This window comes from Solea solea, chromosome 3 (assembly GCF_958295425.1).
Source record: "Solea solea chromosome 3, fSolSol10.1, whole genome shotgun sequence".
NCBI classification, from domain to species: domain Eukaryota; kingdom Metazoa; phylum Chordata; class Actinopteri; order Pleuronectiformes; family Soleidae; genus Solea; species Solea solea.
In genome coordinates, this window is record NC_081136.1 from 16,651,375 (window position 1) to 16,679,215 (window position 27,841).

The 27,841-nt window shown below is 40.0% G+C and overlaps 1 protein-coding gene across 9 annotated transcripts in view; it reads right to left on the reverse strand.

The window, feature by feature from the left end:
- Positions 1 to 26,356, reverse strand: part of LOC131456569 (sodium/potassium/calcium exchanger 2-like) — a 47,370-nt gene extending 21,014 nt beyond the window's left edge. For 4 of the 9 annotated variants that reach the window (XM_058625021.1, XM_058625020.1, XM_058625019.1 and 1 more), the window contains exons 1-5: positions 25,968 to 26,356; positions 23,965 to 25,025; positions 5,921 to 5,967; positions 4,308 to 4,416; positions 678 to 692 (exon numbers count right to left, since the gene is read on the reverse strand). In XM_058625021.1, the coding sequence (XP_058481004.1) occupies positions 678 to 692; positions 4,308 to 4,416; positions 5,921 to 5,967; positions 23,965 to 24,853 (1,060 nt within the window). In that variant the 5' untranslated portion in view covers positions 24,854 to 25,025; positions 25,968 to 26,356. Of the gene's footprint in view, positions 1 to 677; positions 693 to 4,307; positions 4,417 to 5,920; positions 5,968 to 23,964; positions 25,029 to 25,967 lie in introns of all 9 variants that reach the window. The other 5 variants (XM_058625017.1, XM_058625016.1, XM_058625018.1 and 2 more) reach the window with 5 other exon arrangements.
- Positions 26,357 to 27,841: the final 1,485 nt, after the last annotated feature.

Sequence of the window (27,841 nt, forward strand, 5' to 3'; positions counted from 1 at the left end):
ACTCTGAGGTTCACAGGGGGCCATAGAGTTTCTTACCGTAAAGACAGAGCAGGAGCAAGATGCTGTTAAGGAAACACTTTTCTTTGCCAGTGTTCTGGTGAGTCATAATAAGAGTGTAAAAACATAGATAGATAGCAGGGTATATGATATTCTCTTCATTAGTTTCTAATTAGTTGAAAACCCTGTCCTGATGGCAGGGTTTCTATTGCATCTGCATTGTGCGAAACCAAAAGAATTAGACCACAACCGTATTTCTAACTTAAGACTGTAGGCTGCAAAAGTGGGAGACCTTTAGAGACATGACGTTCAAGTACATTGTTAAAAGGAAAAAGCCAAACCACACATTCTGAGCCTTTTCATGTGTCACAGAGAACAGTGAAACAAATCTGCCACAAGAAGCGGTTCATAAGCGGAGAGAGAGAGAGAGGATTAGGGGTAATGGAGAAAACAATGGAGAAATGGTCACAGAAGGTTTCCAGGGAAAGACATCCACAGAGGAGAATGTGGTATTTGAAGGAGTCTGCAGGGATGGACACTACAGAGTTGACAGCACAGCACAGCGGCATTTGGGAAATGTATATAAAGGGGACAAGAGAGTTGCCTCCAGGCTGCTGGAATGAGAACAAACATTTTTTTTTTTTTTGGGAAGGGATACAGAAATTAGAGGGTTAACTCACCGGAGTCAGCAAATTCTGATGGGACAGTAGAAGAAAGAGAGAGAGAGATAGACAGAAACAGAGAAAAGATAAATCCAGGTGATATACATGTAAGCATTGACAGGTATGACTTCAAGGTGAGAAAGGTGCAAAAAACATGAAATCAAAAGAGTTGGTCTCCCTTTATTTTTGGATTGTAAACTTATTCAACACAATAGAGAATCATTTGAAATTTGGGAAATGTGATGAATCGCTTGCTTGGCGAGAGTTAGATGAAGACTGAAACCACTCATGTTAAGGAGACAGGTAGCACAGCTTACCATGCCGTAAACTAAGAATGGCTCCATCCAAAAGTTAAGAATTCTTTTTTGTAAGAAACATGACAAATATGATAAATGTGTCTAAATAATCATGGTTTCTAATCTTTGACCTTAAAATAAGCACTGAACCTTACGAGAGACGGGTGTCAGTCTTCTTATATTAACTCCTGGTTGGAAGCAAAAAAAAAAAACGTCTTAATGAGACGCATGCATGCCCACACACATACTGTGACGTTCGACATCAAGATTTAGGAGCCCTTCATTTTCCGCTGCCTTGGCAAAATGTGGTCATGTTTTTGTTTGCTTAAACCTACTTTAGCGGAAGAGTGAGATGACAACAGAGCAGATAATACTGTAATTACAGCGAGTGTGTATTGCGGTCAACCACACATTTATTACATTTCTTTTCTTTCTTTTTTTAGTAGGTCACAATACAGATTAAATGCTACAGGAGAGTTTAAGCCAGGAGAACCCTACAAACACCGACATATTAATGCATAAGTCTGGTTGATTTTTCACCTATTTCTCATCGGAGTGCTACAGTACATATTTTTACAACACCACCGTAAACATCCATCATCCATCCATCCATCCCTTTAGCTTCACTGTTGTATTAACTCATCGCTGCCCCCCCCCCCCCCCACACCTTCCCCTCTACCGGCCATGTGCATTTGTTTTCAATGGAGCTGGCAAACAAAAGCCATGGGGCCATGTCCCTGCTAGTCGGCATCCGTTTTGCATGCGTCTGTGATTTTCAGTTCTCGCAGTTCGATGTGTACTTGTGTGTGGCCGCTTGCTCCGCCAAACGGTCGTTTCCTCTTCCTCACCTCGCTTCTTTTTCAAGGGCTGTCTTAAATAATGCTATAATGCTAATATGCATTTCTCGCGAGACCTACTTATTCTGAGGACTCTAGGTCGGTGGCACTAATCGCCACGCAACAAGACCTTTAACCATCGTAATGTCTCCAAAGCTGATAAATCAGGGTAAAAAAAAAATCCTGCATAGTTCCACTTTAACACATACACACAAACACACATTTATCCCTGACTCTAAAGGTCTAACAAGTGAGAGGTCACCACTTTCCAGCACTTGCAAAGCAACCTCAGATTCTTCCTCAGCCCAGAAGCAAAGACAACTTTATTTTGAGAAACGCTCTATGAAAAATGTAAGGATGGAGTCCTGCCAGGTCCCTCGAGGCCCTGCTGAGCTACACTTAAAGCCTAAGAGCATGCGAGGACAATCAGCACAGCCTCCATCATTGATGGATGCACCTGTTCATCTCTCTCAATGCTGCACATCACAAACAAAGTGCTCCTCCGCATTAATATCAGCAAAATGTGCAGCCGCTCGTCTCTGAATCTAGTGGACATTTACCGTAATGCAATCAATGACATGATTGAAAACTTGAAACTAATAAGGCCCGTGAGGAGTGCACGAGTGCATTGTTGCAATGTCTGCTAAATTTCAAAATAATCTATTCAAACCAAACAGAGGCTGGAGGGGGTTACGTTTTGTTCCCTGCGGTAATGAATTCACTCCTTGAGTCAGGTCACACATGCAGTCATTGTTTCACTGCATTCATTTCTAGTCAGTATTTTTGTTAAACAACTCATCGCTCAAATCTGGTTATCCAACACCCTCACATTTTATTTGTGACATTTGTTTTACTGTACTACCCACAAGAGGCGTTTCTATTGTGTCTACGAACAGAAAAGATCAGTCTTTTGAACGCACCCCAACTATTCTATTCATACATGACATCAAATGAGTAGTAAATATTTCAGCCTCATAAGATCCGTGCCGTGGGTGGGGGACTAGAGTCACGTGAAGTCTGACTAATGTCGGGATCAGGCTACATGATATGTTTTTGTCTTTCCCGATGCTCACCATGTCAGATTATCAATCACAGTGGCACAGATTTATGCCGGGTACATGTATGACCCTGACCAATCATCGTTCACGACACTGCGCATGTTCATAGGTCAACTGGGAGGCGGGTCAAGGGGTTGTCAATCATGGCTACCGAAGCATTGTGGGTGATGCTCGCTGACTTTGTCGTGGCAGTCTCTTGAGGCAGGGGTGCTACTGTCAAAGCTCAACAAAATGTCTGATTCCTGCTTAAGACTTGCTTGTGACTCATGGCGTCACCTCGCCTCGGCACGGCACGGTTTAGGCTGCATCTCCACTACAAATAAAGCACCTACTCAACGTGGGCGAAGTCATGACTGCACGCATCACACACAAACGAGTGACTAGTGTCTTGTAAAGCACTTGTTTTCAGTGTAACTGAATCAAATCACTAGAATCAGTTAATTAAAAAAGATTTGTTCAGTACTTCCTATTAGTCCCATCTCTGAGTGCATGTCTGATGTGTCAATAAGACAAACTTATTGTATAATAATTGGTGCGGCAGCAGAGGGGTGGAGTACAAGCAGTCATACTGACTTCATTCGCCTCAGGAGGCTATGATTTCCATTTTTATCACTGAGATAAAAACATGAATGCCCTCAAGACGGGACCCCTTGGAATCTGTGTACGACAATGAGTCGATACATGCAAATGAGTACTTTAAGGCCCATCTTGGCACAGCCTGTTAGTTGACTCATTCCAGAGTTGGCTTTCAAAGAATGTTGTAATGTCAGAGAAAGCTTAAATGCCGTTTGTTTGCAAATGCAACCACATCTATTCAAAAGTGTTGCTTTCAAATACTGAGAATCTCTAATTCTTTAACCACGCCATAAACCCAAGTCCCCATTTATGTTAATTTTATTCCCATCGCTTCTCCTTCATCTTTTTTTTCAGGGTGGATTGAGAGTGTGATGATGATGATGATGATGATACTGCGTCGCCGCTGCCGTATTAACATATTTATCCTCTACATGGAGCACTAGCACTGACACTGCCATTTTACATTTCGTTTAGCTGAGCTAATAGGCCTTCATGTCAGATTAAATGAAAATGATATTCACCTCCTCGGCTTCGCCCTGACACAGCACTGAGCTTGTTGTTTTGAAAAATGGATCAAATCCATTTTGGTATGTGGGCTAAACACATTTTTCTTAATATTATTGGTGGAGACTAGATTTTATTCGGTACACGTGATTCTTATTAATGGATGTTTCCATTTGGAATGGGGACTGGATTAGGTATAACATAGTTTTTTTACAATGTGAAAAGGTGTTGAAACCCTTGTTTACATTCCCATTAAAACAGGACTGATTTAATGAGAAAGGCAGTTAAAAAGAACAAACATCTGTACTGTACATTCTGGGTTATTTGGGACTTGGAAGAGTTGTGTTTGCTTGTGTGCAGTTTGTCCGGCTGTCTTACCTTCACTTAAAGGGTCTAATGTGTGAATCATCAGCTGGAAAATGCTGTTTCTCATCAAGCTGTTGTGCAGGGAGGCGGAGCTGCCCCCCCTCTGAAGTCGAGGCCTTGCCTACGAGGGGAGAAACATGATGTGAATGAAACATGCTAACACTTGAGATGAGGCTCTCCTCATCTAAGTCCACCAACTGGTTTTCATTGTTATGATCAAGCAAATATTTCAATCTTACTAATGTCAGCACAAGGAAAATAAGCTAAATAAGCTTACCCATGCTGTTGGGTAAGCTCATTTCACAAAAAAAAAATGATGATTGTTTTACAGACTTGTATTTATGTTAGTAAAATCAACATGTATTCATGCATATGCTCCACATTCACTCATGCTATGGGTTGGAACAGGATTCCTTAATTCTCTTGCACATAAGACAGAACCTATAACTCAGTTATAGGTCAAGGTCATTGTGGCAATTCAAGCTGAACTTCAGAACTGTTGCAAATTAGACAGTGTTGCAGGCGGCAGCTGTTTGGAGTGTGTACATCTTTGGATGCCCACAGGTCAAGCACAGCCGCTAACTCAGGCCCATATGGATGAGAGCAGGAAGCTTCTTGTAAGGTCTTGGCACAGTAGCTTCTCAATGTGGCCCAGATGGTGACGATCCTCCTGCTGTGTGTTTTTTTTCCCCTTTTACTTCCTTCATGAGGTGAATGAAACACTCAATAGAGCTCCAGACGTCACGGGACTCGATTTCTATGAGCCGCCGTGTTGGCAGCCTAAAATGCAGCAACAATGAATGGGACCAGGGCTGGATTCAACCTGTCAAAGTTCACTGTACACTTTAAATCCATGGAGATTGACTGATATCGCTCCATCTTCTTGTGCTCACTGTGAGCACGTTTCATAGCGCTCCCGGTTGACCTCCACTGTCTCTCTGGATCTGTGGGGACCTGGTAAAGTGCTCTCCTGTTAGGCTGTCTCTGACTGTTTTTTGGACATCAACCCACCATCTTCACTTTTATGATGAAAACAGCCAGGGAAGAGACAAATTGACATATTGTGTGATTGATGTGTTGTCTAGTATCTACAGAGGTCATTTCCTGTCAGAGGACGTTACATTGGTTGTGTGACGTCAGCTATTGTAGCTCTATAATACCAGCACAGTGTAGATAAGAAATATTGAAAAAACAAACACTCACATTGATTTGCTGTTACTGTTTTCCACCCTTCACTGTTTGTTCTCTCTCTCTCTCTCATCTTGGCAATTTGTGTACTATCGATAGTGTAATGATGTATATATTTATTTTGTCCTTTTATCTTGTTTTATTACAAATCTATTGCTTTTTTGCTGCTGTAACAAGTGGGATCAAGGATAATCTAATATAAATTTGAAAATATTAAAGCATTCTTAAGAGTCTTAAGCATTCTGTGCACATGCTGCTCCCTTGACTGTCTTTTACAGGCTCTGCACACAGGGAAGCTGAGGGTTAGCGATAACGGTGTTTATGTCTTCTTCACAGTATGGTGGAAGAAACACAAGTTAAGCTACTACATCTACATAGAAACAAGGACAAACACTGAAGCAGACAGACAGAGAGCGTGTCAATCAGACAGGACCTACCGACAGCTTGCCGTCATCCTCTGGTGCCCCAGGACTTGCCTTCTCATCCAACACAAAGAGAAGGGGTAGTAAAAGTGGGGGAGAGAAAGAGAAAACAGGACAGAGAAGTGAAGCATAACGCACACGACCACACAGACAAGATGAAAAGATGATGGAGAGACATTATGACACAGTTACAGAGATCGGGATGACTGACTGTGATGCATGTGGACAAGACTAGAGGCACAGGTCCCCCCACCCCACTACAAGCCTGTGCCAGTCACAGGCTGAGCAAGACTGGACACCTTCTACTTCTGTAACCCTGAAGTTGATTCAAAAATGCCATAACACTTTCACTCACTCAAGGATGTTCACTACTCTTTGTTAAATATGTTGTTAAAGAAATTGAAAACTTGTTTATTGTGCAAGTGTGCCACATCGTAGGCCGGGATCAGACTACACGATATGTTTGTCTTTCACGATGGTCTGTGTCACATTATCAATCACGGGTTAACATTCACGTCACTCCGCGGGTTCATAGGTCATCTGGGCATTGGGGCAAGGAGTTGTCAATTACATTTATGTCTGTATGTAAAGCCACATCAGAGCACACTGTTATCCTACTGCTCAATGTCCAGGAGCGTGTCATAGGAGACGTCAGACGGCAGGAAAAGAGAAATAAATTCAAACATGCTACACTTCTCGTCAAGGTTATAGTGGAGCGTCCCAGATGACAAATCTTTGTTCTTCAATGACATTACACTAGACATCCATTCATCATTCCCGACATAAACGGGTCCGACGCTGGAAATGTGCTGTTACGACCAAATGGCTTGAAAATCTGCCGGAATTCGTGGAATTTGATCCCAACATTAACAATAAGTCTTTTAAACGATCAATCACCAGTTCTCTGCCACCAGCAGCCGTGTTGTAGCACAATCTATTTTTAAAATAAAAGTAGAAACCGATACCAATACACAAACTCAAATATCTACCTACATCAGCCTCCTTTTACACCTTTTAAACTGTGAAGCTGTTAACACTAGTCCTTTCAAGCTACATATTATAAAGATATAATTCTCCAACTGTGTAACAAATATTCTTCTCCAATAAAGAAGAAATGAACAGCCCACAACATGACTCACCTAAAATACTGTTGCAGATTTTTATATATGCATCAACATTTTTTTTCTTCATTTTGGATTACATTGGATTTTACATTTTTATCTTTCTGAATGGCATGGCATCTTAATTCTCTTGTGTGTGTGTAAAGTAGGAGTTCATGACGTGAAATCTCATGGGGGTGTAAATATTCTTCCCACAGATTTCTGGATTAAAGAAACAGTTTGGACTCCTTTCATTGACTAATCAAAACAAATGCACCGTAACTTGAAGGAATTTGCATTGGGAGCCGGTGTCGTTTCCAGAATAATCAACCACTGCCGTCGGTGTGAATGTCACTACCCACTGTGCTCCACTGTTTCCACTTAACGGCTCATAATTTACCATATATCAGGCTGTGTCTCAGCACAGATCAACAATAATTGCAGAAAATGAGGACATGAAATCGAACATTTGCAAAAAATAAATGACAAAAACTAAGATTTTCCAGAGAGCCATTCAACTATAATCTTATTTTCCCATCTTTTATGTCTCCCTGCACACTTCAGGTATTATAATTATTCTATTGAATACACTAGCCCCATCCTCAAAAGCAAAGTCTGTAGGGTTAGGGAAAAACTGGTAATTGTGTCAGATAGAGATTATACCGATGGTCGATTAATAAGCCAGCTTTAAATATTGAGACTAATAATATTTATAGGGAGATTAGTATGTTCTTGGGAGTTTGTGTGTCCTCTAATACCAGCCGCTCTGCCTCACAGATCTTACATAATGTCACATCAGGATCATTCCTGGAAACGGATCAGCCGAGGGAGATAAAGGTCGCTCTGCAGCCACATGTATACGACTGCGTGTTTACGGAGAGTTATCGAGCAACAGCGTGACATCGTGTGAAAAAAATAAATACTTCCGCTTCCACTGCTCGAAATTGCCCATAGCTTAACCGGGTGGGGGTTGGGTGACACGATTGGAGGAATGTGAGCGTGCTGGTAAAAACGCTGAAAGCAGAGCTGGAAGTCCTGACTCTTGAACATCAGCAGTGGATTATAAATCTTCTTATATAAAATCTGAGGAGGCACAAAAGGAGTCTATTTCTGGAGGAGTTTAATTTGAATTCCCTTTTATGCTTTGACATCCAAGCAAAATTACTGAGGCGGATAATAGCTTCTTCCGCTTTTTTTTTGTTAACACATTTTCTACTTTGCCAGTGGTTGATTTAATCCATCATAGCTGTGCTTTATTCTTCAAATCCTTGACTTACTCCCTAATATGCTCTAGATATAGTAGAAAATACAGGAACAGAATACGGCATTACATTTTATAAATCAAATGACATACTTTCTATATCGCTTATACCTAATTAATTTTCATTAAGCTGTCACATTTCTAGCTTTAATTACAGTGTACAACATACTGTAAATTATTTGATGTTTTGGTATTCCAACAAGTACTGCAATAACTTGTGAATACAATGATATCCCAAAAGTAAATAAGTAATTCATAATAAAGACTAGAAGATTATCTTCAAACTATAATCAATTGTCTCACCATGTCAAATGAACACACACAGGATTACAGGACTCATTTGTCTTTTTTGAAAACCATGTTTTACCGACCCGGAGTCCTCAAAATCAGGAGGTCTTGCAAAGTCTTGGATCTTGTGAGAGAAAATATAAATTGCTTCACAGCACTTCACACACCCTAGGTACTGGCTATACAATGAAGGCAGCTATAGCATTATTTTAGATGTTCATCATGGCAGAAGCACGGAAGAGGAAATTTGTTGTTGTTTTCTGCATGGCTTGTGTTCACCATTGTCCCAATGTAGCCATTTCCTTCTTCTAATCTTTGGGCCCTCGGGTAATCAACCAAAGTGCAGACTTTGTGATCAAATTAAGCTTCAAGTTTAAATTAGAATACATTTCAAGTCTGCACTAAATTTAAATCGATTGTATTCATTTGTTATTTGAAATGTCCAAGTGTTCCTCTCCACTTAATGACTTTTCTTTGAAAATACCAAAACAGGGCTTTAAAAATGTATCCTAATGGATGTCTCAAGGTCATGTGGGGAAAATTTTGTGCACAAGCCAAGACAGAATCGAAGCAGACGGGCTTGTTGGGATAAAAGCTACATTACAATTGATCTGACATGTCTGGCATTGCATATCTTTTGGGTTGTGAAACTCAAGTAGATGTGTGTGACTTACATCTCTGCGTTAAAAAAAGGGAGGAAAAGTCAAGCATCTGTCAGCCTGTGTATGTAAAGAACTGTGAAAACCAGGTTGCCCTGCCTTGTTACACAAACTTGAAAAAAACAAAATGTTGCACAGCTTTAAGCGTTTGCGTTACAGCAGGCAGCCGTCTGTCAGAGAACGACAGGACGCCCTTTGAGATTTGTCCGTTTAGATTCGATGCGTTGAGAAGCACGACTAAGCAGCATCTCACTACTCCTCCTCCTCCTCCCCTCTCTCTCCCTCGTTTTGCCTGGAGACGATAATGATGATCTTCAAGGAAAGGAGGGGAAAAAGATGCACAACAAGTCAAGAAGCCATCCACTTGCTAATTAGTAACCCCTTCATTTTTCTAACAAGCAGAACTAATTACAGGAGCTGCCACGACACTGATTTCCCACAAGGCAGTGCTCATCAGGACTAAGCCAAAATTGCTTCCTCTTACTCCCTCCCTCCCTCCCTCCCTCCAATGAACCAATCAGACTCTGGCTTTTGGGAGAACAAGAAACTGCTGTGTCATTCTTTTGCAAGTGAATGTAATCACCCGGAGCTGAGTTTGAACAGGCACTTTTTGTCATTTTGTCAGTAGTAACATGAACTTGTAGTGTTCTGCGTGTAATTCATTCTTATTAATAGATTACATTTAGAGTGTGCAAGTGCAAGACAATATTTTAGCTGAGTGGAATAGAAAGCCTCATTTGTCATTGTAGTAGATTTTATAAAATACTCTAAAGCCATGGTTCTCAAACTGTGGTATGTGCACCACCAGTGGTACGCAAGCTTCCTATGTGGTATGTGATCGGAGAGGAGCTGAGGAATTTGGACCAGAGTGCATATAGAAAATGAAACAAATAAAATAATAATAAATCAAATAAGAATAATTAGAGTCACCTTATCTCTCGCTTCATCTTAATCTAATTTTGCTATACCAGTGTGTGAAGTATATGTGAGGAAGAGGAGGATGATGAGAGAGCAAATTATCTTATTGGGAATAAATCTGCCTCCTGTGAAGTGTCTGTATCGCTGACTTTGCTCGGCCTATTTACACCACTTTATTTTAATGTTGGCAGTTACATCAAGAGCTAAATATTTTCTCCGGTGGTACTTGGTGTAAGAACCACTGCTCTAAAGGGCAAAAAGTCCAACATGACACGTACCAAGAAATAAACACCTATAGATATACCTATAAGAAATGAAGTACTGTGGAGTGGCACACTGGTGATTGCAAAACAACGCATATTGCACTTTTGAATTTAAGTCATAATTAGCCATTATTTGATTGCCTCCTACATTTTTCAGGTAATTTCAACAATTCATACATTAAAACGTTTGTTTAGTTCATGACCAAATGCGTAACATTTTACCATGTAAAAGTAAAGTGTTGATGACCATGTTCCACTTCCACAGTGGAAACAGAATAAATACATAAGACAGAATCCTGACGTCTCATCAGAATTGACTTTTTTTTGGAGATTGAAGTCTGAAGAAACGAAACATATTGGCAATTTAACAATTTTTTCCTTTAACAGGGCCCTCGGTAGCATGTGGAAGGACCATACACAGCCATAGCCCGCCACCTCCAGGCAATGTGCATGACTATATTATTCCCAAATAATTAAAGTTTTTCTCTCAGGGCTTGACTGGATAGTAGAAGCAGTTGTCAAGCAATTTCATGGGAAATTTTGCTATAATGGCCATTTTAATCACTGAAAAAGGATGATTTGTGCAGAAAAACATTAACTTTATTGCTAAGTGTAGGCTTGGGAAATCCACAGTCCAATCCAAATTGTTAAAGGCATGTGTTTCTCTCTGGGTTTGAATGGTTAATCTAAGCAGTTCTCAAGCTATTTCATAAGAAATCCTGTTGAAATAGCCATTTTAATCACTGTAAAAAGATGATTTGTACAGTTGAGGTATATAGAGGTTGTGTGCTACTATGAGTAAACCTTAAACTCAGTCAATAATATTTTATGCTGCTTTCTGTTGGGTATGCGGCCTTGTCCTTGATTTGTAGAAGTAGTAAGTAGTAAGTTGTAGAAGTGACCATGGAGTTTGTGTTTGAGTTGGGGGTGTTTCACTCACTCTCATTCTACAGCAACTACAGGGTCATAGTTGGGAACTGAAGGAAAGCAATTTTGTTAAAAAATAGAGTCGATATACTATATATATCACCATATAAATCAAATCAATGTTTCTGTATGGCTGGGCAATGTGTCTTAGAAATACTATCTCGATATTTTTAGTCTATAATCCTATATAGGAGATATATGGGGACAATTCACTGCACGCAGGTTGTTTCTCTGGACTCATGAAAATCTTTCTTTTGAGATGTCTGTGCTTCAATACACTGTAAATACACCTTAAAATAAAATATCTACTGTTCTGTATTAAATAATCTTAAAATACACATATATACACTTTCATTTGGAAACTGAAAGTGTATTCTGTAATCTGTGTATTTCTGCAATACTGGTCAAAATTACTGTAAAATTTGACATAATCCAAAAATATAGTATGTTATGTTGCATGCTTTACTATGAAAAATATCTTGAAACAGCTTCTTAGTTTAATACGTCTAAAATGACAGGATTGGACTGATATCAGTATCGGACATGAACAAAGGATATCAGTGTATAATCAGTGTGTTATAAAAAAAGTGTTTATTGCCAATTAAGAAGTTTTAAACCACAATTTACTGGCCTCTTCAACTTTCATTCAGGACCAAAAATATACCTTTAATTATCTGGGATTTATTGCGATAAGTATCATCATTGACAGATATAAATATTTTGTATTGTAATAACCTTTTTAGCCATATCGCCCAGCCCTGCCTCACAAGGACATATTATGTGAGAAAGGGAATTCTCCTACACGAAGAGGCAAATGTATAAAGAAACTATAGAGGATTACTGTCTGAAAATTGTGTTATTGTTCAATGTAATGACTGAACACTACTGGAATAATGTGGCTTTTCGGTATAATGGCGTTTAGATCTTGTGCTGTGCAGCAATATTGCCATGCTGCACACAGGAAGTGTTTTGCATTCTGCAAGTAAAGCAATAAGAATGCAAACAGGTTGGAATAAAAACACAAGAATCGCCCACAAAATGTTACAAAAAGTGAATTTGCCTGCTCAAAAAAGCCCAGTCATTTAGATGGGAAAAACATTTCTTGCCCCACCCACCCATGCACTGCTGCTGTATACACACAAATGCTCCGTCAGAATAATAACACAAATCAGCAAAAGTTACCAAAATCCCATTAATGAGGTCACCAGGAAATGCTGTTTTGAGATAATTACCTTCCCATCACGGCTGTAATGCATTACAAACTATTACTTAATGCCACCTCGTGCACATAATCCTGACCATGGTTTTGCTTCGTTGCATTGCTGCACTGTCAGCAGACATTCACCTTCAATCAGAGACAGAGAGCACATACACACAGAAGAACCTCATCTTAAAATGAGGTGGAGGAATTACTCAGACGAAACTTCCTGCCAGATAGTCAGTGCAGACACAATATTATAAAGCCCTGTCAGGTCACCTTGGTGAGTCTGAATGGGCATGAGGTTGGGGTGGGAAGCCTGATGCATCATTCTCATCATTGCTGATGTACATAACAAGTACTAACACACTTAGATGACAACAGAGAGCCTTTTAGGAGATTCACTAAGGCAGAGAACATTTTCTAATTAGCTCATTAGAGGCAGTCTGATTGCAATCACTTCCATTTTAAGAGTTCCTCTTAAATTAGCTTGTAGATTCTCAGTTGTCTGTGTGTTGGGATCTATCGTCCACATGATAAGACATTATCACCCTGAAGTTCACAAAATATGACACGAATGGAGTTTTGTAAGGCAGGGACAAAAAAAGGGGAGGCTGTATGTATGGATGCATCTATGCATGTCCACAGTCACATGCAACCACATGTGCCGTTTCCATCTTCTTAGCCTGCTTGTCATTTCATACACCCATGAGATAGGGATCTTGGTGCCCTTCACATGATGCTTTTACAGTACAGTTACATTAGCTAAATTGACCCCGCTTTTAAAAATAGCCGGTGATCGATGAGGCTTTCAGTTTCTTGCAGGCATCAACATTTAACCTTCAGGCTCTTCCTACAGAACAGAAACAAACTCTCATTATAAATTTTCATGAATTCCTCTGCATCATCAAACTAATATACTAACTAATATATATATATATATATATATATATATATATATAAAAAAGTGAGATCGACACACTGCCAGCCACCGATTGGCAGAGAGTGTAATAGAGTGGAAGAGTCATGAGCGCGATGTGTGACACAGGAGTCAAACCTAACAATGCTGAACAGTAAATCAATTAATAAATCCTGAAGACATGCGTTAATCTCCAACATTTAGCAAAGGAAATATCTAAAATCTCAATATTTAACAGAGGAAACTGGTGTGTACTACACTGCTGAAAGCTGGCGATTGCGAGCTGAATAACAACCCCTTCCGCCGTATTTTAGTTCAGAGACTGCGGCAGACGCTGAGTCTGCGCTCCGGTCATGCAGGAAGTACTGAACTAATCTTCATACTTAACTGATTCTAATGATTCAGTAGACCGAAAACAATTGCTTTAAAAGTCATGACAGTTTCATGCAGCTGTGCTATGATGACTCCGCCCACACTGGGAGGTACTATAGCAGAGTCGAGCCGAGTCGTGCTGGAACTGTATAGTGGAAAAGCGCCATAATAATAATAATAATCATAATGGACAAAAGACTAAAAGACTAATATTGCAATGGAGATGGACAAAATTATCACCTTTACTCTAGAAAATAAATACATTCAAGAAATTCAGAAAACAAACTGTATGTTTTGTTTCTGCTATACATGTTAATTGTGATTCGAATTAGATTGACCTGGCCCTACAAATGGAGGGCGGACAGCCCCAGTAGTACAATAGCTGATCAAAGATGATATAAAATGCAGCCATTGGCACAAGTGAAGCACACAAAGTTACTTAGAACTTAATTGGTACAATACATGCAGTTTAATCACATTTGGACAGTCGTGGGTGTTGGTGACAAACAAAGACACAGAGAACTGTAGACAATAGAGGACAGATGGTAGAAGAAGCAACTCAATCCACCCACTACTCGATTTCGAAACTCTACACTGTATCATGATTATTCAAATCTGAATGATACTTTTCTATCTACTGACTGACCAAAAAGTCCAACAACAGTATAACAATTAAATATTTAGCTCTACTACTATATAACCTCTCCACCCTCCTTAGACAAAAAACACACAGCTGGAATGGATGATAAAACGTGAAACCCTTACCATCATGGTGAGATCATCATAGTGAGGTCATCATAGTGAGATCAGGCTCTCTATTATTTTTTAAATTAGTGGACTCTCGTCACTGGCTGAGCTCAAGCCAAAAAAAAAATTATGTTTCTCTCCATTTGTGAGTAGGTAAAGTTGTGCAAATGTGTGCGTGTATAATTTCAAATCTACACCCCTGGCCATGCACAGAAACAAAGTCAGCTTAGCCTACGGCTGGGCAATATGTGGATAACATATTGTGACATAAGGCAAGATATGGTCTTAGATTTTGGATATAGCCACATCGTGATAAGGTATCTGTGATGACTTTTCCTGGCTTTAAAGGCTGTTACATTGATAATTGTCATAGTGAAATACACTAAATATTATATACATGTTCACAATACTAATAATAATAATAGTAATACATGGAATAGAATAATTATATTTGAAAAACTCCCTTAACACAATTTTAAGGCTAATTATTTGTGTAGCAGAATAACCATTTTGATAGGCAATTTCATTGTTTCTAACACACTAAATGAAAGGTAATAAGTGTATTTTAAGATCATGTAATACAGATCATCAACAGTAGATATTTTTATTTGAGTGTATTTAGAGAGTCCAGAGAAACAACCTGTGTGCAGCTTTACATTCTATGTCTCATATATCATATAGACTAAAAATTTGCCATCTCGCCTAGCTAAACAGAAATATTTATTTGAGTAATATCGTGAAAAAAGTATATTGTGATAAGATTTTATTCCCATCCCTAGCTTACAAAATTGTGTCTATTTGCAGTTTTGATCTACCACTCAGTGACCATGAGCCTGAGTGAATAATACCCACTCCAACCCAAACTCCATGGTCTCTTCTACTACTTTTCTTTGAAAGGGATAAAAAGATTCCTCTCTGATTTCCTACAACTACAGAGTACGAATCAAGGACAAGGCCACGTACCCAACAGAAAACAGCCCAAAATATACTTGATTGAGTTTAAGGTTCACTCATAGTAGCACACAACCTCTATATACCTCAACTGTACAAATCATCTTTTTACAGTGATTAAAATGGCTATTTGAACAGGATTTCTTATGAAATAGCTTGAGAACTGCTTGGATTAACCATTCAAACCCAGAGAGAAACACATGCCTTTAACAATTTGGATTGGACTGTGGATTTTGCTGAAAACTAGCTTGACATGCATCACAAGGGAAGATAATCACATGAACACGTCATCCACAAACAAATAGGCACTTCAAGCAAAGCAGACTATTATAGTTTATGATGTGGGAGTTAATTTGGATTGGACTGGTTAAAAATAAAAACCTAAAAACTACAGCTAGCAGCAAGCAACATGTTTTTTTTTTTTCATGTGTGAACAGAAGGTGTACCGCATCAGTGCTGATGCTCAAATATCCAAATCCACAGGGAAGGAAACAGAAACAGACCTGAGCTTATTTCTGCACAGGATCAGCTTTGTAACCGATCTTTGAAGTACACCCTGATGGAAGATCTCGCCTCTGTGACGCTATTTATAGCTTGGTAATGCATCAGAGGTCACACCTTCCATCTCAGCAGAACCATCATCTGCCTCGATTCCCGCTGGCTTATCCAACAACTGACGATAGCAGGAATCTAATATCATGGCTGGACGCAGAAACGTTACCTGAAAACCAATCTGCGGATATCCTTGTGTGGCTCACATCCTTGAATATCCTACTACCAATTATTTTGCTTGACAATCTGATATTGACGCAACGCTCATGAAGATTTAATGCAATGAACTAGCCTGATAAAATGTTATTTTAATTATGTATTATGTGTACAATTATTGCAAGTGTTCAGCTGCGATTATTCAGTGTATTGTCAGATGGGGTTTTGACATTAAAGTATGTTTAGATGACATAAATAAAATAAGTTGTTTGTTCGACTATTTCTAAAATACATGGAAGCATGTTGGTCTGATCCACATGGAAACTGAACGACACAAGCAATCTTTTCCTGTCACTTTGATAACACGTTCAGTAAACGTGGAACAAAGAAACCCCCGAAAACTACTCTAAATGCTAAAGTACACTTTTTGTGTGGACAGCCCCTCAAATGTAATTTCTCAAAGTTGGACCAACACCTCCAAATAATGTGATCAGACCAGAGTCCGACTCAATGTGGCCTGGATGCTCCACACATGCGCCACAGTTCCTACCCCCAGCTTACATTCGGAAGAAATAAAAGAAGCTCATGCACAGAAGAATGAGGCAACATCTACAAAAACATATAGCGAAATACAGACTGGAAGCTGCCCAATAGCGAGAAGCTGAAAGTGGGTGTATTGCCACCTAGTGTAGTGGAGGTGGACGCATTCCATTCATAGGAGTCAAACTGAACTGGTGGGGGTCTGAGGGTCACTCCTGTCTTTCCTAAAGCCACAGTGCACAGAGAGCTGGCTAATCTGATCTTGTCAAGCATTTTTTTTTCAAAAAAAACAGCCAGTCAGTACATCAGCTAAACAATGAAGCCACAAGATAACAAGATAAGCCTGGGCTGGCCTGGTGAGGTAGCCCTGAGCAGGGGGTGCAGATGATGAAAGACCCCTCTAATGCCATCTATGGCCAGAGCAAGCCGGCACTTCAGCTCCTAATAAATCTGACTTCCTGCCATGACAGACCTCATACACAAGGATACACAAGGTTTCAAAACGATACATTCTGTAACAATGAATAAGGAAAAGGTATATTTTTGGCAAGTAATGAAGATGCCAAGATCGACAACCATGTCTTAAATCAAGGAAAGAGTTGGACAATCGGTTGCTCCAGCAGAACAACTCTACCACACATACACCAGTTGTTTCTTCAGAAAAAAAAGTTGAATCAGAGAGAGCAATAGATTCACACTTCTCTTCTTCTTCTCTTATGTGCTGCCATGATCACTCCAGTTTGTGAGAAGCCAATGGCTCCTTTACATGACCTTGAACTGTGTCCATACAGTCTGTACATGTACTTTATGGATTTCCAGAGTGTGTGTGTTTGTGAGTTGGTGTGCGTTCAGATGGGACATAAAATGCATCAGGCAATGTGTGACCCTCTGCACATTATTGAGTGACCCAGTGTTGAGTAATCAGACCTTTGTGCACGGGTTGGAGTCAAGTCTGTACTGTTAAGTCACTGACCACACGACCAGACTAAGAGGTTTAACTGTGACAGAACGTGCGACAATTAGGGCTACCACTGTTGTATGATGATGCCATCTTTGATTTACAAACCACCCTTTAAAGCAACATTTGCTGGATAGAGATTTTTGTTACTGGATTGATAGCAGCTCAATCACACTGGTCATATGTGGCGTGTTTTATTGTCTATTTTCCTCAGGGCAATGTTTTTTGACATTATAAATCAAGTGAAAAGTAGGCTAATTTTTCCACCGAGTTCCATTCCAACAGAATTATTTTTCTGCTACGAGCAGAGTTGCCCCTGGGTGGCTATTCAATATATTCTTAATTCCGGTTTAGCTTCAACTGGCAAATCAGAGGACTAGAGCAGTATTTGGATGGGATTAGTTTTTCATGGTGGAGTAATGTGAGTGTAATGCTATGAATTTCCCGTTTCTGTTCAATTACTAATAATGTATGAGGTCTGGAGTCAATTTCTGATTTGAAACAATATTGATTCAATTAAGGATATTTCAGGTTTAATACAAGTTTGCTTTTTTTTTTTTTAGAACTAAAAAACTGTGTCTGACCTAGGGCTGAACAATTAATCAAAAAAGAAATCAAAATACGGCCTACTGCAATTTTCCCAATCGCAAGAGGTGCAACATTTGTTAAAGCCAAAACATGTGTCAAAAATAACATTTTAGATTAAACATTGTCCTGAACTACACTTTATATTCCATAGATAAAATAATACATCTTTTTATTTTGCACAGATCTGAACACAGCAATCATTTGAAATGTGTTTCAATGAAAATGAGAATAATTATGTAAAAAAATCCCTCCATTATATTTATTCCAAATTGTTCAGCCCTAGTCTGACCCTTGTTTATCTTTGCAATTTGTATATCAAAAATGATTCATTGATGGCAATCATTGAAAAGAATTGAATTACATACTGTATTGACTGATGGCATTCTAGTGTATCCATATTGTCTTATGTCAAAGACCCTAAAGACCTGATTTCTTTATTATTTGAGGGTTGTAATATGGTTTACAAATGTGTCTGCATGGAGCACATGTTCCTGTGGCTGACTGTACCTCTTTCAGCTCAAACAGCAGCTCAGCACACATCAGGTAAACGAAGGCATTAGTCACCAGTCAGGATGTAATTAATAGATAAATAGTTTCATCTTACATATGTTTGGGTCAAAGATGAACAAATGAAAACAACATGATGCTATTATTGTCTGTGGAGTTATTGAGCTACCAGCTCAGATCGCTGTCAGGTACCCTGTTTTGATTTCTCTTCTAGTTATCACACTTGCTGTTGTAGAGTAATACAGTAAATATCAGTGGCTTTAAATGTGTGTATTTCCACCAATTATTGCCTATTGCCTGACTATTGGTTATTTTTGTCACCGAAGCTGATAGCTATTTAAAAATAATGGTATGCTAATAAGAGATTTGGTAAGAAAGACCAAGGTCAGGCTGGGAAATACTGTACATATATATATATATATATACATATATATATATATATATATATCGTGTCATGAAACAAGATAAGGTCAAGATATGGTCTGGTATTTTGGACATATTGTAATTAGGTATCTGTGATGACTTTTCCTGGTTTTAAAGGCTGTTGAATTGATAATTGCCATATTTATTAATCAAATTAATTTAAGAAATACACTAAATAGTATATATTGTTTAAAGACACTTCATAACTTCTTTAAATTTAAGCCCAATTATTTGTGTTATAACAGAATGTGACAATATTTACAGGCAATTTCATTGTTTCTAACACAATAATTTTGAAATTAATGTTTCCCAAACCAACAAAATGATGATTACCTCTAATGTCAATGTAAAATGCTTCATCCATTTTAATGTTTTCTTTGTTATACGGAACAAAGAACCCAAAGAAACAACCTGTGTGCAGCTGTATATCCACATACTGTATATCTTGTATATTGGGATATAGACTCAAAATATCCAGATATTATTTATAAGCCATATTTCCCAGCCTTACAGAAATAATGATTTGATTTATATTGTGCTAAGATTTTTCCCATATTGCCCAGCCCAGTAACAATTCACAAACCATGTATTACCCAAACAACCTTTCTGCAAATCATAGCATTAGGTTGCATTCGTGGTTAAGTGGACTGAGAGATTATTACAGATTCATTTTGATTGATGAGGTTGATCATTGTGCTGCTGTTAAAACAAGGGCTTCAAAACAGAGCAGCATCCACCTGTGCAGTGCTACAGTTTGACATTTGTCTTTACACTGTATTGATAATGTTACACCTCACGCCTGAGGTTTAAAAAAAAAATCCATGACACCATTCATCTGAAGAATGAGAATGTGCTGCCTGGGAGCTGAGGCATCACTCTGTGGAAAATGAGTGAAACAATGAGGCATTTGCTCTGACACAAAGGAAACTTTTCAGGGAAAGAGAATGCAAAGTTACATCATGAGATGAGGGACGGCGAGTGCAGGGAGTACAAAACCGACTGGTGTCTTCTTAATTTACCAATACTACCAATGATAAAACCAGAACCCCACAAACACCTCACCTTTACTCCTGCTTCCTGCCTGTACACAACAGGAACATCCCAAGATCAGAACACACAAAGTAATCTCAGGGAAGCCCATTTTAATCAAGTGTGTATTTGAAGGCCACTGCATTAAAATGACACCCTATTGTCCTGACAATGTGATGCCTCCCACCTGGACGGTGCAGTGCTGTGAGGATGATTAAGGACGCCCTCGCAGCTCAGTCTTGATGGTGAAAGTTATTAACATAAAGACAAGCTGCTCTCAGTTCATCAACACATCAGGAGGCTACAACTGTTCCAGCACGGCTGCCATACCACTTCCATAGGCCAGCTACAGACTGCCTTTACAAAGCAAAACAGGTTTGGAAACGTGAAAAACAAAAGAATAAAATCACATTTGGTGGTACGGCTGAAAAATGAATAATCAGAAAACAAACTCGCAATAAGCAAACAGCAAAGGCTCTAATGTTTATGTAAATGTAACGATTTACTGGAAACAATTCATATAAGGGTAGGTAATGTTTTGATTGGGTTGTGTGGTAATGGGCAATCATTTGCTTTAAATATATGACGCACAATTGACTGGCAATTGTAATGTGTCTCAGTCTGACCGCTTAGATTCCAAATTGTCTTTTGCGTTACTATAAATATGACATAAAACAGAAAGTTGTAATTTACATAAGGGAAAACCTATAGACAAGTGGAAGGAAATTGCGCTTGTAACCGGAGGGACGGCGGTTTAAATCTCGGGACAGGTCAAGGGCCTAAATGAACAAGTTTCACTCGCCGGACGTTACCACTTGATGCCTCCTCACGGCGGCACTGCTCAAATGAACGAGGGAAACTTGGGCGGAAGTTACTGGCCAAAGAAGAGCGAGTTTACAGTGGGAAAATAGCTAATTTAAAAGCTACGTTAAAAGAGATGCCCCATCCACGTTCAGAAAATAGACTTTAGGCAGATATTGTGATGTATCACAGAATTGTTGTATTGTGATATTATAGGTATCACGGACCATGAATCACACATTGTATCATGATGTGATTCCCACCCCTAATGAGGAATATGATATTAGATCATGTGTCGACAATGTTTTTCTTTAATGCTTAATGCCAGCCCTAGAGAAATGCCCAATGAACCAATCGTAGCTAACTACGGGCAGTGCTGTGGAGTTCTCATACCCGCCCTGTTTGATTCAGAGTGTAGTGGGAAGCCATGGCTAAAAATGAAAATGAAAACTAAATGGAGGAGCTGGTCCCATCAAAGGAACTCGACCTCCATTTTATGGAACTGGCTTGGCTTTTTTCCCCAAACGACAAGGCACAAACAACAGTTACTTGAAGGTTTGCACAGACCAGGTTCGTACATCGGATGGCAACACGAAGAACATAAAGAGACAATAATGCTGAGCGTGAAACAGCTAGCAGAGCAGCCACACCGCAGGTAAATTTAGACCAAAACAAACCACACAGGGATTTCATGAAGGCCGTCAGGATGTGGAAAGAAGTAACTGAAGCAGTTAACTTTTACCTTGCAAAAGTCTGCATTGTTGCAGACCTAAATAGCAATTTAACTTCATTCTTGCACAAAATTCAAGCGCTTCATTCAAGGGACCCGTGGGAACCCTGTACATCAGGAAATAGTTTGGTTGCACTGTTCAGTAACTTGTACAATATTGTGATTTTGTGTGATTTTACTGTAAAAAAAAAATTGTGATATAATTTTTTGCCATCCCCTGCCTGAAAAGATCTGATTTGAGAAAAATTAAATCTGATTAGCCTGCAGTCTGAACATGGCCTCAGTAAAGTGACCACATCTCAACAGTGACTTGCTGCAGTTGCTTCAAGCTTGAATGGTCCGAATGCTGCCTGTATCTTTTATCTACTCCGTGATTGCTGGTCGAGATATGCTGGCCTACTGACAGATCCAAAAACTCAACGTGTCACAGAAGGTGACCCGACTATTCCTGTGAAGGTCACACCACAAGCAAAACCATGAGCTTTATATGTCATTATAGAAGGGACGGTCACCTAAAACACAAAAAAGCAGATCCCTGATTTTATGGGACCATTTTACGAGTTAATGTCCTGTCCTTGCCCTCCCAGCTGCTCATGCATGAAACACATTTTCCTGCTAAATTGCCAATTAAAACTCTAAATAACTGTCTTGAAATACACATGTCCCCAAAGTGCTAAAGCTTGATTAAGAACTGGTGTTTAGATGATCATATTCTAATGATATTTTGTGCCTCTCTTGTTCTATTAACCCCGTAGAAAAAAAGGTTAACTGACAGCATATATAAAAATATATAATATCTGTGGACTATTTTTGTACACTCATCTAAATTAATTAATTAGTTTGTTGTGCAGCAACCTGGTGGGACCGTTACCCACAATGCATTAGAGAGAAAAATCTGCTCTAAGTGATGTAGGAGTGGAGACATGGTGGCAGGGTGTGATCGATTCAAAAGTCTTGCACTGTTTTTTTTCCCTTTCGTAAAAGGTTTGTCCACGCACACACACACACACAAACAGAGTACCCAGAATCCATTGCACCTCAAGGTCATCTGAGTCTTCTCTGGCACCCAGCCTGTGCATTTCACTTCTTACTCTGTCTCGCTCAAAATCAAAGTAACAGAAGAAATAGGACCACAAAAATGTATTATTTTCTTTTACTTTAGACACTAGCGTTCTAGAGTTTCTCTCAACACTGTGTGACCTGTGGTTTAAATATCCTTTATGTACTCAGACTAAATCCTGATTTAATGAAGGCTTTACAATACAACTTTGTCAAAAATTTAATTTCCATCTCATGTCACAAAGAAATCTAAATCCGTCCAGATAATCTCGACACCGGTGTCATATTGCACCACAGGGTCTTTTGCCCTCAAGTGTCACTGAGGGGGAGGTTGAATATTTACTCCTTATGCTATGGCATTAAAAAAAAAAAGTCATTTTTTCATGTTTATGCAACAATTTAAATAAAGTATTTATGTGGGAAATGTTTAACTGAGGGAGGAAAAAAATAGCCCCTGAGATTTTCCAACGGATTTGTTTGTCAGTTTGGGACACAATTTATAGAGCTTAACCCAGAATCACACATTTGACTCTGGTTGTATTAATCCCACAGTGGAATACTGTATGTCAACACTGTGCAGCATTGCCCCAACCATATTTATGCATCGTGGATGGTTTAGCTGTTGAAAGCAAGATAGAATTTCTTGGTTATTTTCCTCACCCTGAGGGACTGAACATACTGCATGAGACATATGCACATCTCACAAAGCATATGCTTGGCACTGGCTGTTGCATATAAAACGGTCTAAGATGCTGGACATCCGTGAGCCACTGATTTTTTGACAAGGGTTGCTTAGGTCATAAAAACTGTGGAATTAAAAGCATGCTGCAATAAGCAAATTGGTTTCATTTTCATTTTTGAAACAATTATGAAAGCATTAGAACAGCAACCCGGCTGCACTGAAATGTGTAAAAGAATGAGTGTGTGCCAGAAGTGACATGAAATGGTAATTTCTATCAGCTAAAATTCTCAAAAGCATTACTGCACAGCGCACACTTAATATAACATCCACATATGCAGAAATTCTATATAAATGTATTTCAAAAAGGAGATGGTGGTGGAGGGAGGTGGGAAATATTGAACGTAATCATACCAGAGCAAGAAGCCAACTCACCTTGGGCTGCACCGCTACTTCTACCACTTGGTTCTTGTGCATGCAACTTTTGACGAAGCCCTCTAGTGTGCTGTTGCACTTCATGAAGATCACGTAGGCAGCGTAGGCTGACAGCAGCACGATACTTTCCCACATGGAGATGATGTTATCCAAAAAGAAGATGATGAGCATGATCAGATCCAGGATGTAGAAGGAGACGTCGCGGAAGAGTGGCCACCACGTTAAGTTGAGGATCTCCTTGGAGAAGATGGCGCACATGCCGATGACGAAGAGGATGTTGAAGACAGCTGAGCCCACGATGGTCCCGATGCCCACGTTGCTGTGTGAGATGAAGACGCCAATGATGGAGGTGAAGAGTTCTGGAGCTGAGCCACCTGCCGCCATGAAGGTGGCACCAGCTACATCGTCCGAAATGGCCAGCTTCTCCGTGATGACTGTGAGCGCCGGGACGAAAAACTCATCACACACGATGGCCAATGCGATGAACATGTATATCATGCCAAACATGTGAAGGACCACTGCTCCTTGACGCCGCTCCTCAATGGTGAAAATGTCTGGTGGGTACTCCCCCTGGCTGTCGTTGCTATTCGCTGTTGATTTCATGGCTATTGGTATGTCGGCTGAGACGTTGGGGTCCCTCTTCTCCTGGGTGAAAAGTAGAGTCCTATGGGGGACCAACTGGTGGAGACTCTCCTGTGGGGGCACTTGCTCACCGAGGCTACTCGAGCCTCTGGTCAAGGCACAGAAGGAGACAGCACTTACGGCCACCATGCTGACAACTAACCCCAAGATTCGCACGGGCCTCAGCTTCTTCCGCAGACACCGGTGACCCTGCCGCTTACAGGCAGCACCCAATATGGGTCGCCGCTCTAGTGTGTCTGAAGCCATCTTGCAAGCTTGTGGTGTCCTCACTCTCAGTGGCTTGGTTGGAAGAGGGGAGAGTGGGCAGCGGGTTTTACTGGAAACAACGCATTGTGTTGCCTTTAGTTTCAAATGAGTTGAGAAGATCGCAGGTGTTTCCCAGGGTCTGGTTTGCCGAATGATGTCTTCATAGTAGCCTCTGCTGGCAGGAATGTGTTGGGAAATATGAGGGAAAACAACATCGAGTCAGAAAGTCAACTGGAGATAATTTGTCAAAAATTAGCCTATCTTTCAATCACATTACAATGTGAATATAAAACACAGTGAAGGACAAACACAATGCTTCTTTAAATATGTGGGAAAAAAGGAAACATTTTGGATATTAATATTAATATAATTAGTATTGTTACAAATGCAAATATATTCATGTAAATAATACTTTGGTTATCATACATAATTTGGATAAAATGGTTTTAAATCACCACTTCACTGTGAGTCTCTGTCTCTCCCTCTCAGACATATTAATGAAGAATTAATAACATCTTTAATCAGCTGATGGATCCCTCATCCTCTTCCTTGAATTGAGATGTGAAGCCATTAAACCGAATTGACTTTGACAGACTCTTGGTACTACATTATTTAGTGTACTCAGCGTTTGCAACTACAGTGTATTATTAAATTGTTTTGAGTAAAAGAGTCAGGAGGAACTTGCAGCCTCATCTTGCGCACACGATTCTGTCTGGCGATGTTTGTTTGGTTTTTAATTGAAAGCATTTTTTTTTACATGTTTGGATGAATTTTGCTCTTTTTACCTGAGGAATTGTTACCAAGTGTAAAGGCCGACGGTTTGGCTGCAGCCTAGGGGGAGATGTAAATGCGTTGCTGCAAATGCTGCCGTTTCTTAGGTAAAGAAAATGAAAATAAAATAAAGAGGAAGATGATAAAGAAACGCACGTCCCGTCCTGTTTTGACTTTTCCGGTCATGCACGCGTAGCCTTTCAGCTGATGATGCCAGCTGTCAACTCTCCTCAGTCTCGTCTGCCCTTCACTGATGCCTTCGCCCTTTCACAACAAACAGCTAAACCACAACCACCCGAGGCGCATGACGCGCGGCGAGGCTACGGACACTGTCATGCCTTACCTTTGACAGAGGCGAGGAAACAGCCGCTCACTCAGCACAGCAGCAGGTTGAAATTAGGAAATCCTCATCTCCGCTGCCCTCCTGCTCTCATTGAGCAAAAAATGTGACCGACGACAGAGGAGGAGCTTTGGAGCGAAAGAAGGAGGAAAAAAACTGCTTTCCCAACTGCGCTCACCTCTCTCTCCCTCACAGCATCATTCCTCTCATCATCATCATCATCATCATCCCTCCCGTGCCCAATGAGAGAGAGAAGGAGAAAGAAAACACCACCAGATCAAAAATACCTCGCTAATGTAGCAGAAGATTTTGCACCAACCACGTGAAGCGGCTGCTTTATATAAAGGCAGGTGAGCAGCAGACAGCGCATCCTCTCCCGCTCGGTGCGCGGCGGTGGGGGCTGGTGATGGTGATGTTGCATTTTGAGGGAGGAGTTGCCGTGGTTACACAGCAAAATAACTATTTATTTCCACTCATGCTTTTTTCCTCTGGTGGCAGCGGAACAGGTGGATGTGCTCCAGCTGATGTGTGTGTATGGGCCACAGGGGTCATTTCAAGGTTATATGTAATTGGGTGTATTTCTCTGAGATAAGAATGTGAGCAGCAGATCACAGCTTTTGTGTATGATATTTAGAATGTTTTTCTGTACAATTTAAGAAACTAATATTTTTGATAATTATGTTTATCTCTGCATGAGAGCCAGCATGTCTGTGTGGGCCCCATAAAGATTATATTCAGGCTGCGGCTACCATGGAGGCTCCACCCATGTTTACCCCACCTTAGAGTTAAAAAGGATGGACTCAGCCATGAATAGGTGAATAGGGCCGGACTGTAGGGCAGTGTTTCCCAAAGACTGGGTCGGGACCCTAACACATTTACCCCAAACACATTTACAGAATTACCCCAACCTTTCAGTCAAGATGTATGTGTACAGACAGTTATTTTAAACAGGAGGGGAATCATGTGCCTCTCAGCATTCGCACTATGCTACTTGCCCAGCCAGGATGTCCATGTGGGCCCCATAAGGCTTATATTCAGTCTGTCCCAAGCGGGTATGCACATGGTTTCTATGGTGGTTCCACCCATGTTTGGCCAAGTTACTGAAACTATTATGGGACCTGCATAATTTGCCCACTTCAAACCCACTTGGGACCCATATTGTCAGCCTGAATATTTATACTTAATAATATAAATTGTAAATGTATTTATAATGTATAAATGTTTACAATGGAATACACTCAAGATAAAGAACAGCAACACATACAACAAAACTGTCAACATGACAGTTTGTGCATTTCCATTGGATATTTGCACATTAGCTTATGAGGGAAATGATAAGATCAGCTAAGAAGCAGGCAGCTCTAGCTTCATGATAGTTCTACCAATCCTGTCATCTAAAGCTCAACAAGAATGTAACATAAGTATCAACTGCAATCCAAATTAGAAATATCGGCGAGCGTTGCCCCCTTCCTCCTCCTCCTCCTCCTCCCCACAGAGTCAAGGTTGCCAGGAAATTAACCAATTCCACACAAACCATAAGACAGAACTACGAGGAGTTTTGCCACAGAACAGAACAGAATTTGCAGGCCGTAATTTAAAATTTTAATTGTGAATATTGCTATTGTTAGTGAAGCTGGTATTTCCTGCTAGTGATGGCATTTCAATTTAACATGTTTCCTTCATTCCTTTAACATTTATAGCTGTCTTTATACACGGCTGTTTTAAAAGAGCTAGGGGGGACACAGACTTTACGTGCCAGTCGTGTGACATAATCGCCATCCCCTGCAGCCGCCCTCAGTTGCATCATCTCCAATGTCAAAGCCCCCAACGACTTTGCATTTTGATAGCTCAAACCTTGTCGGACAGACACAATCTCT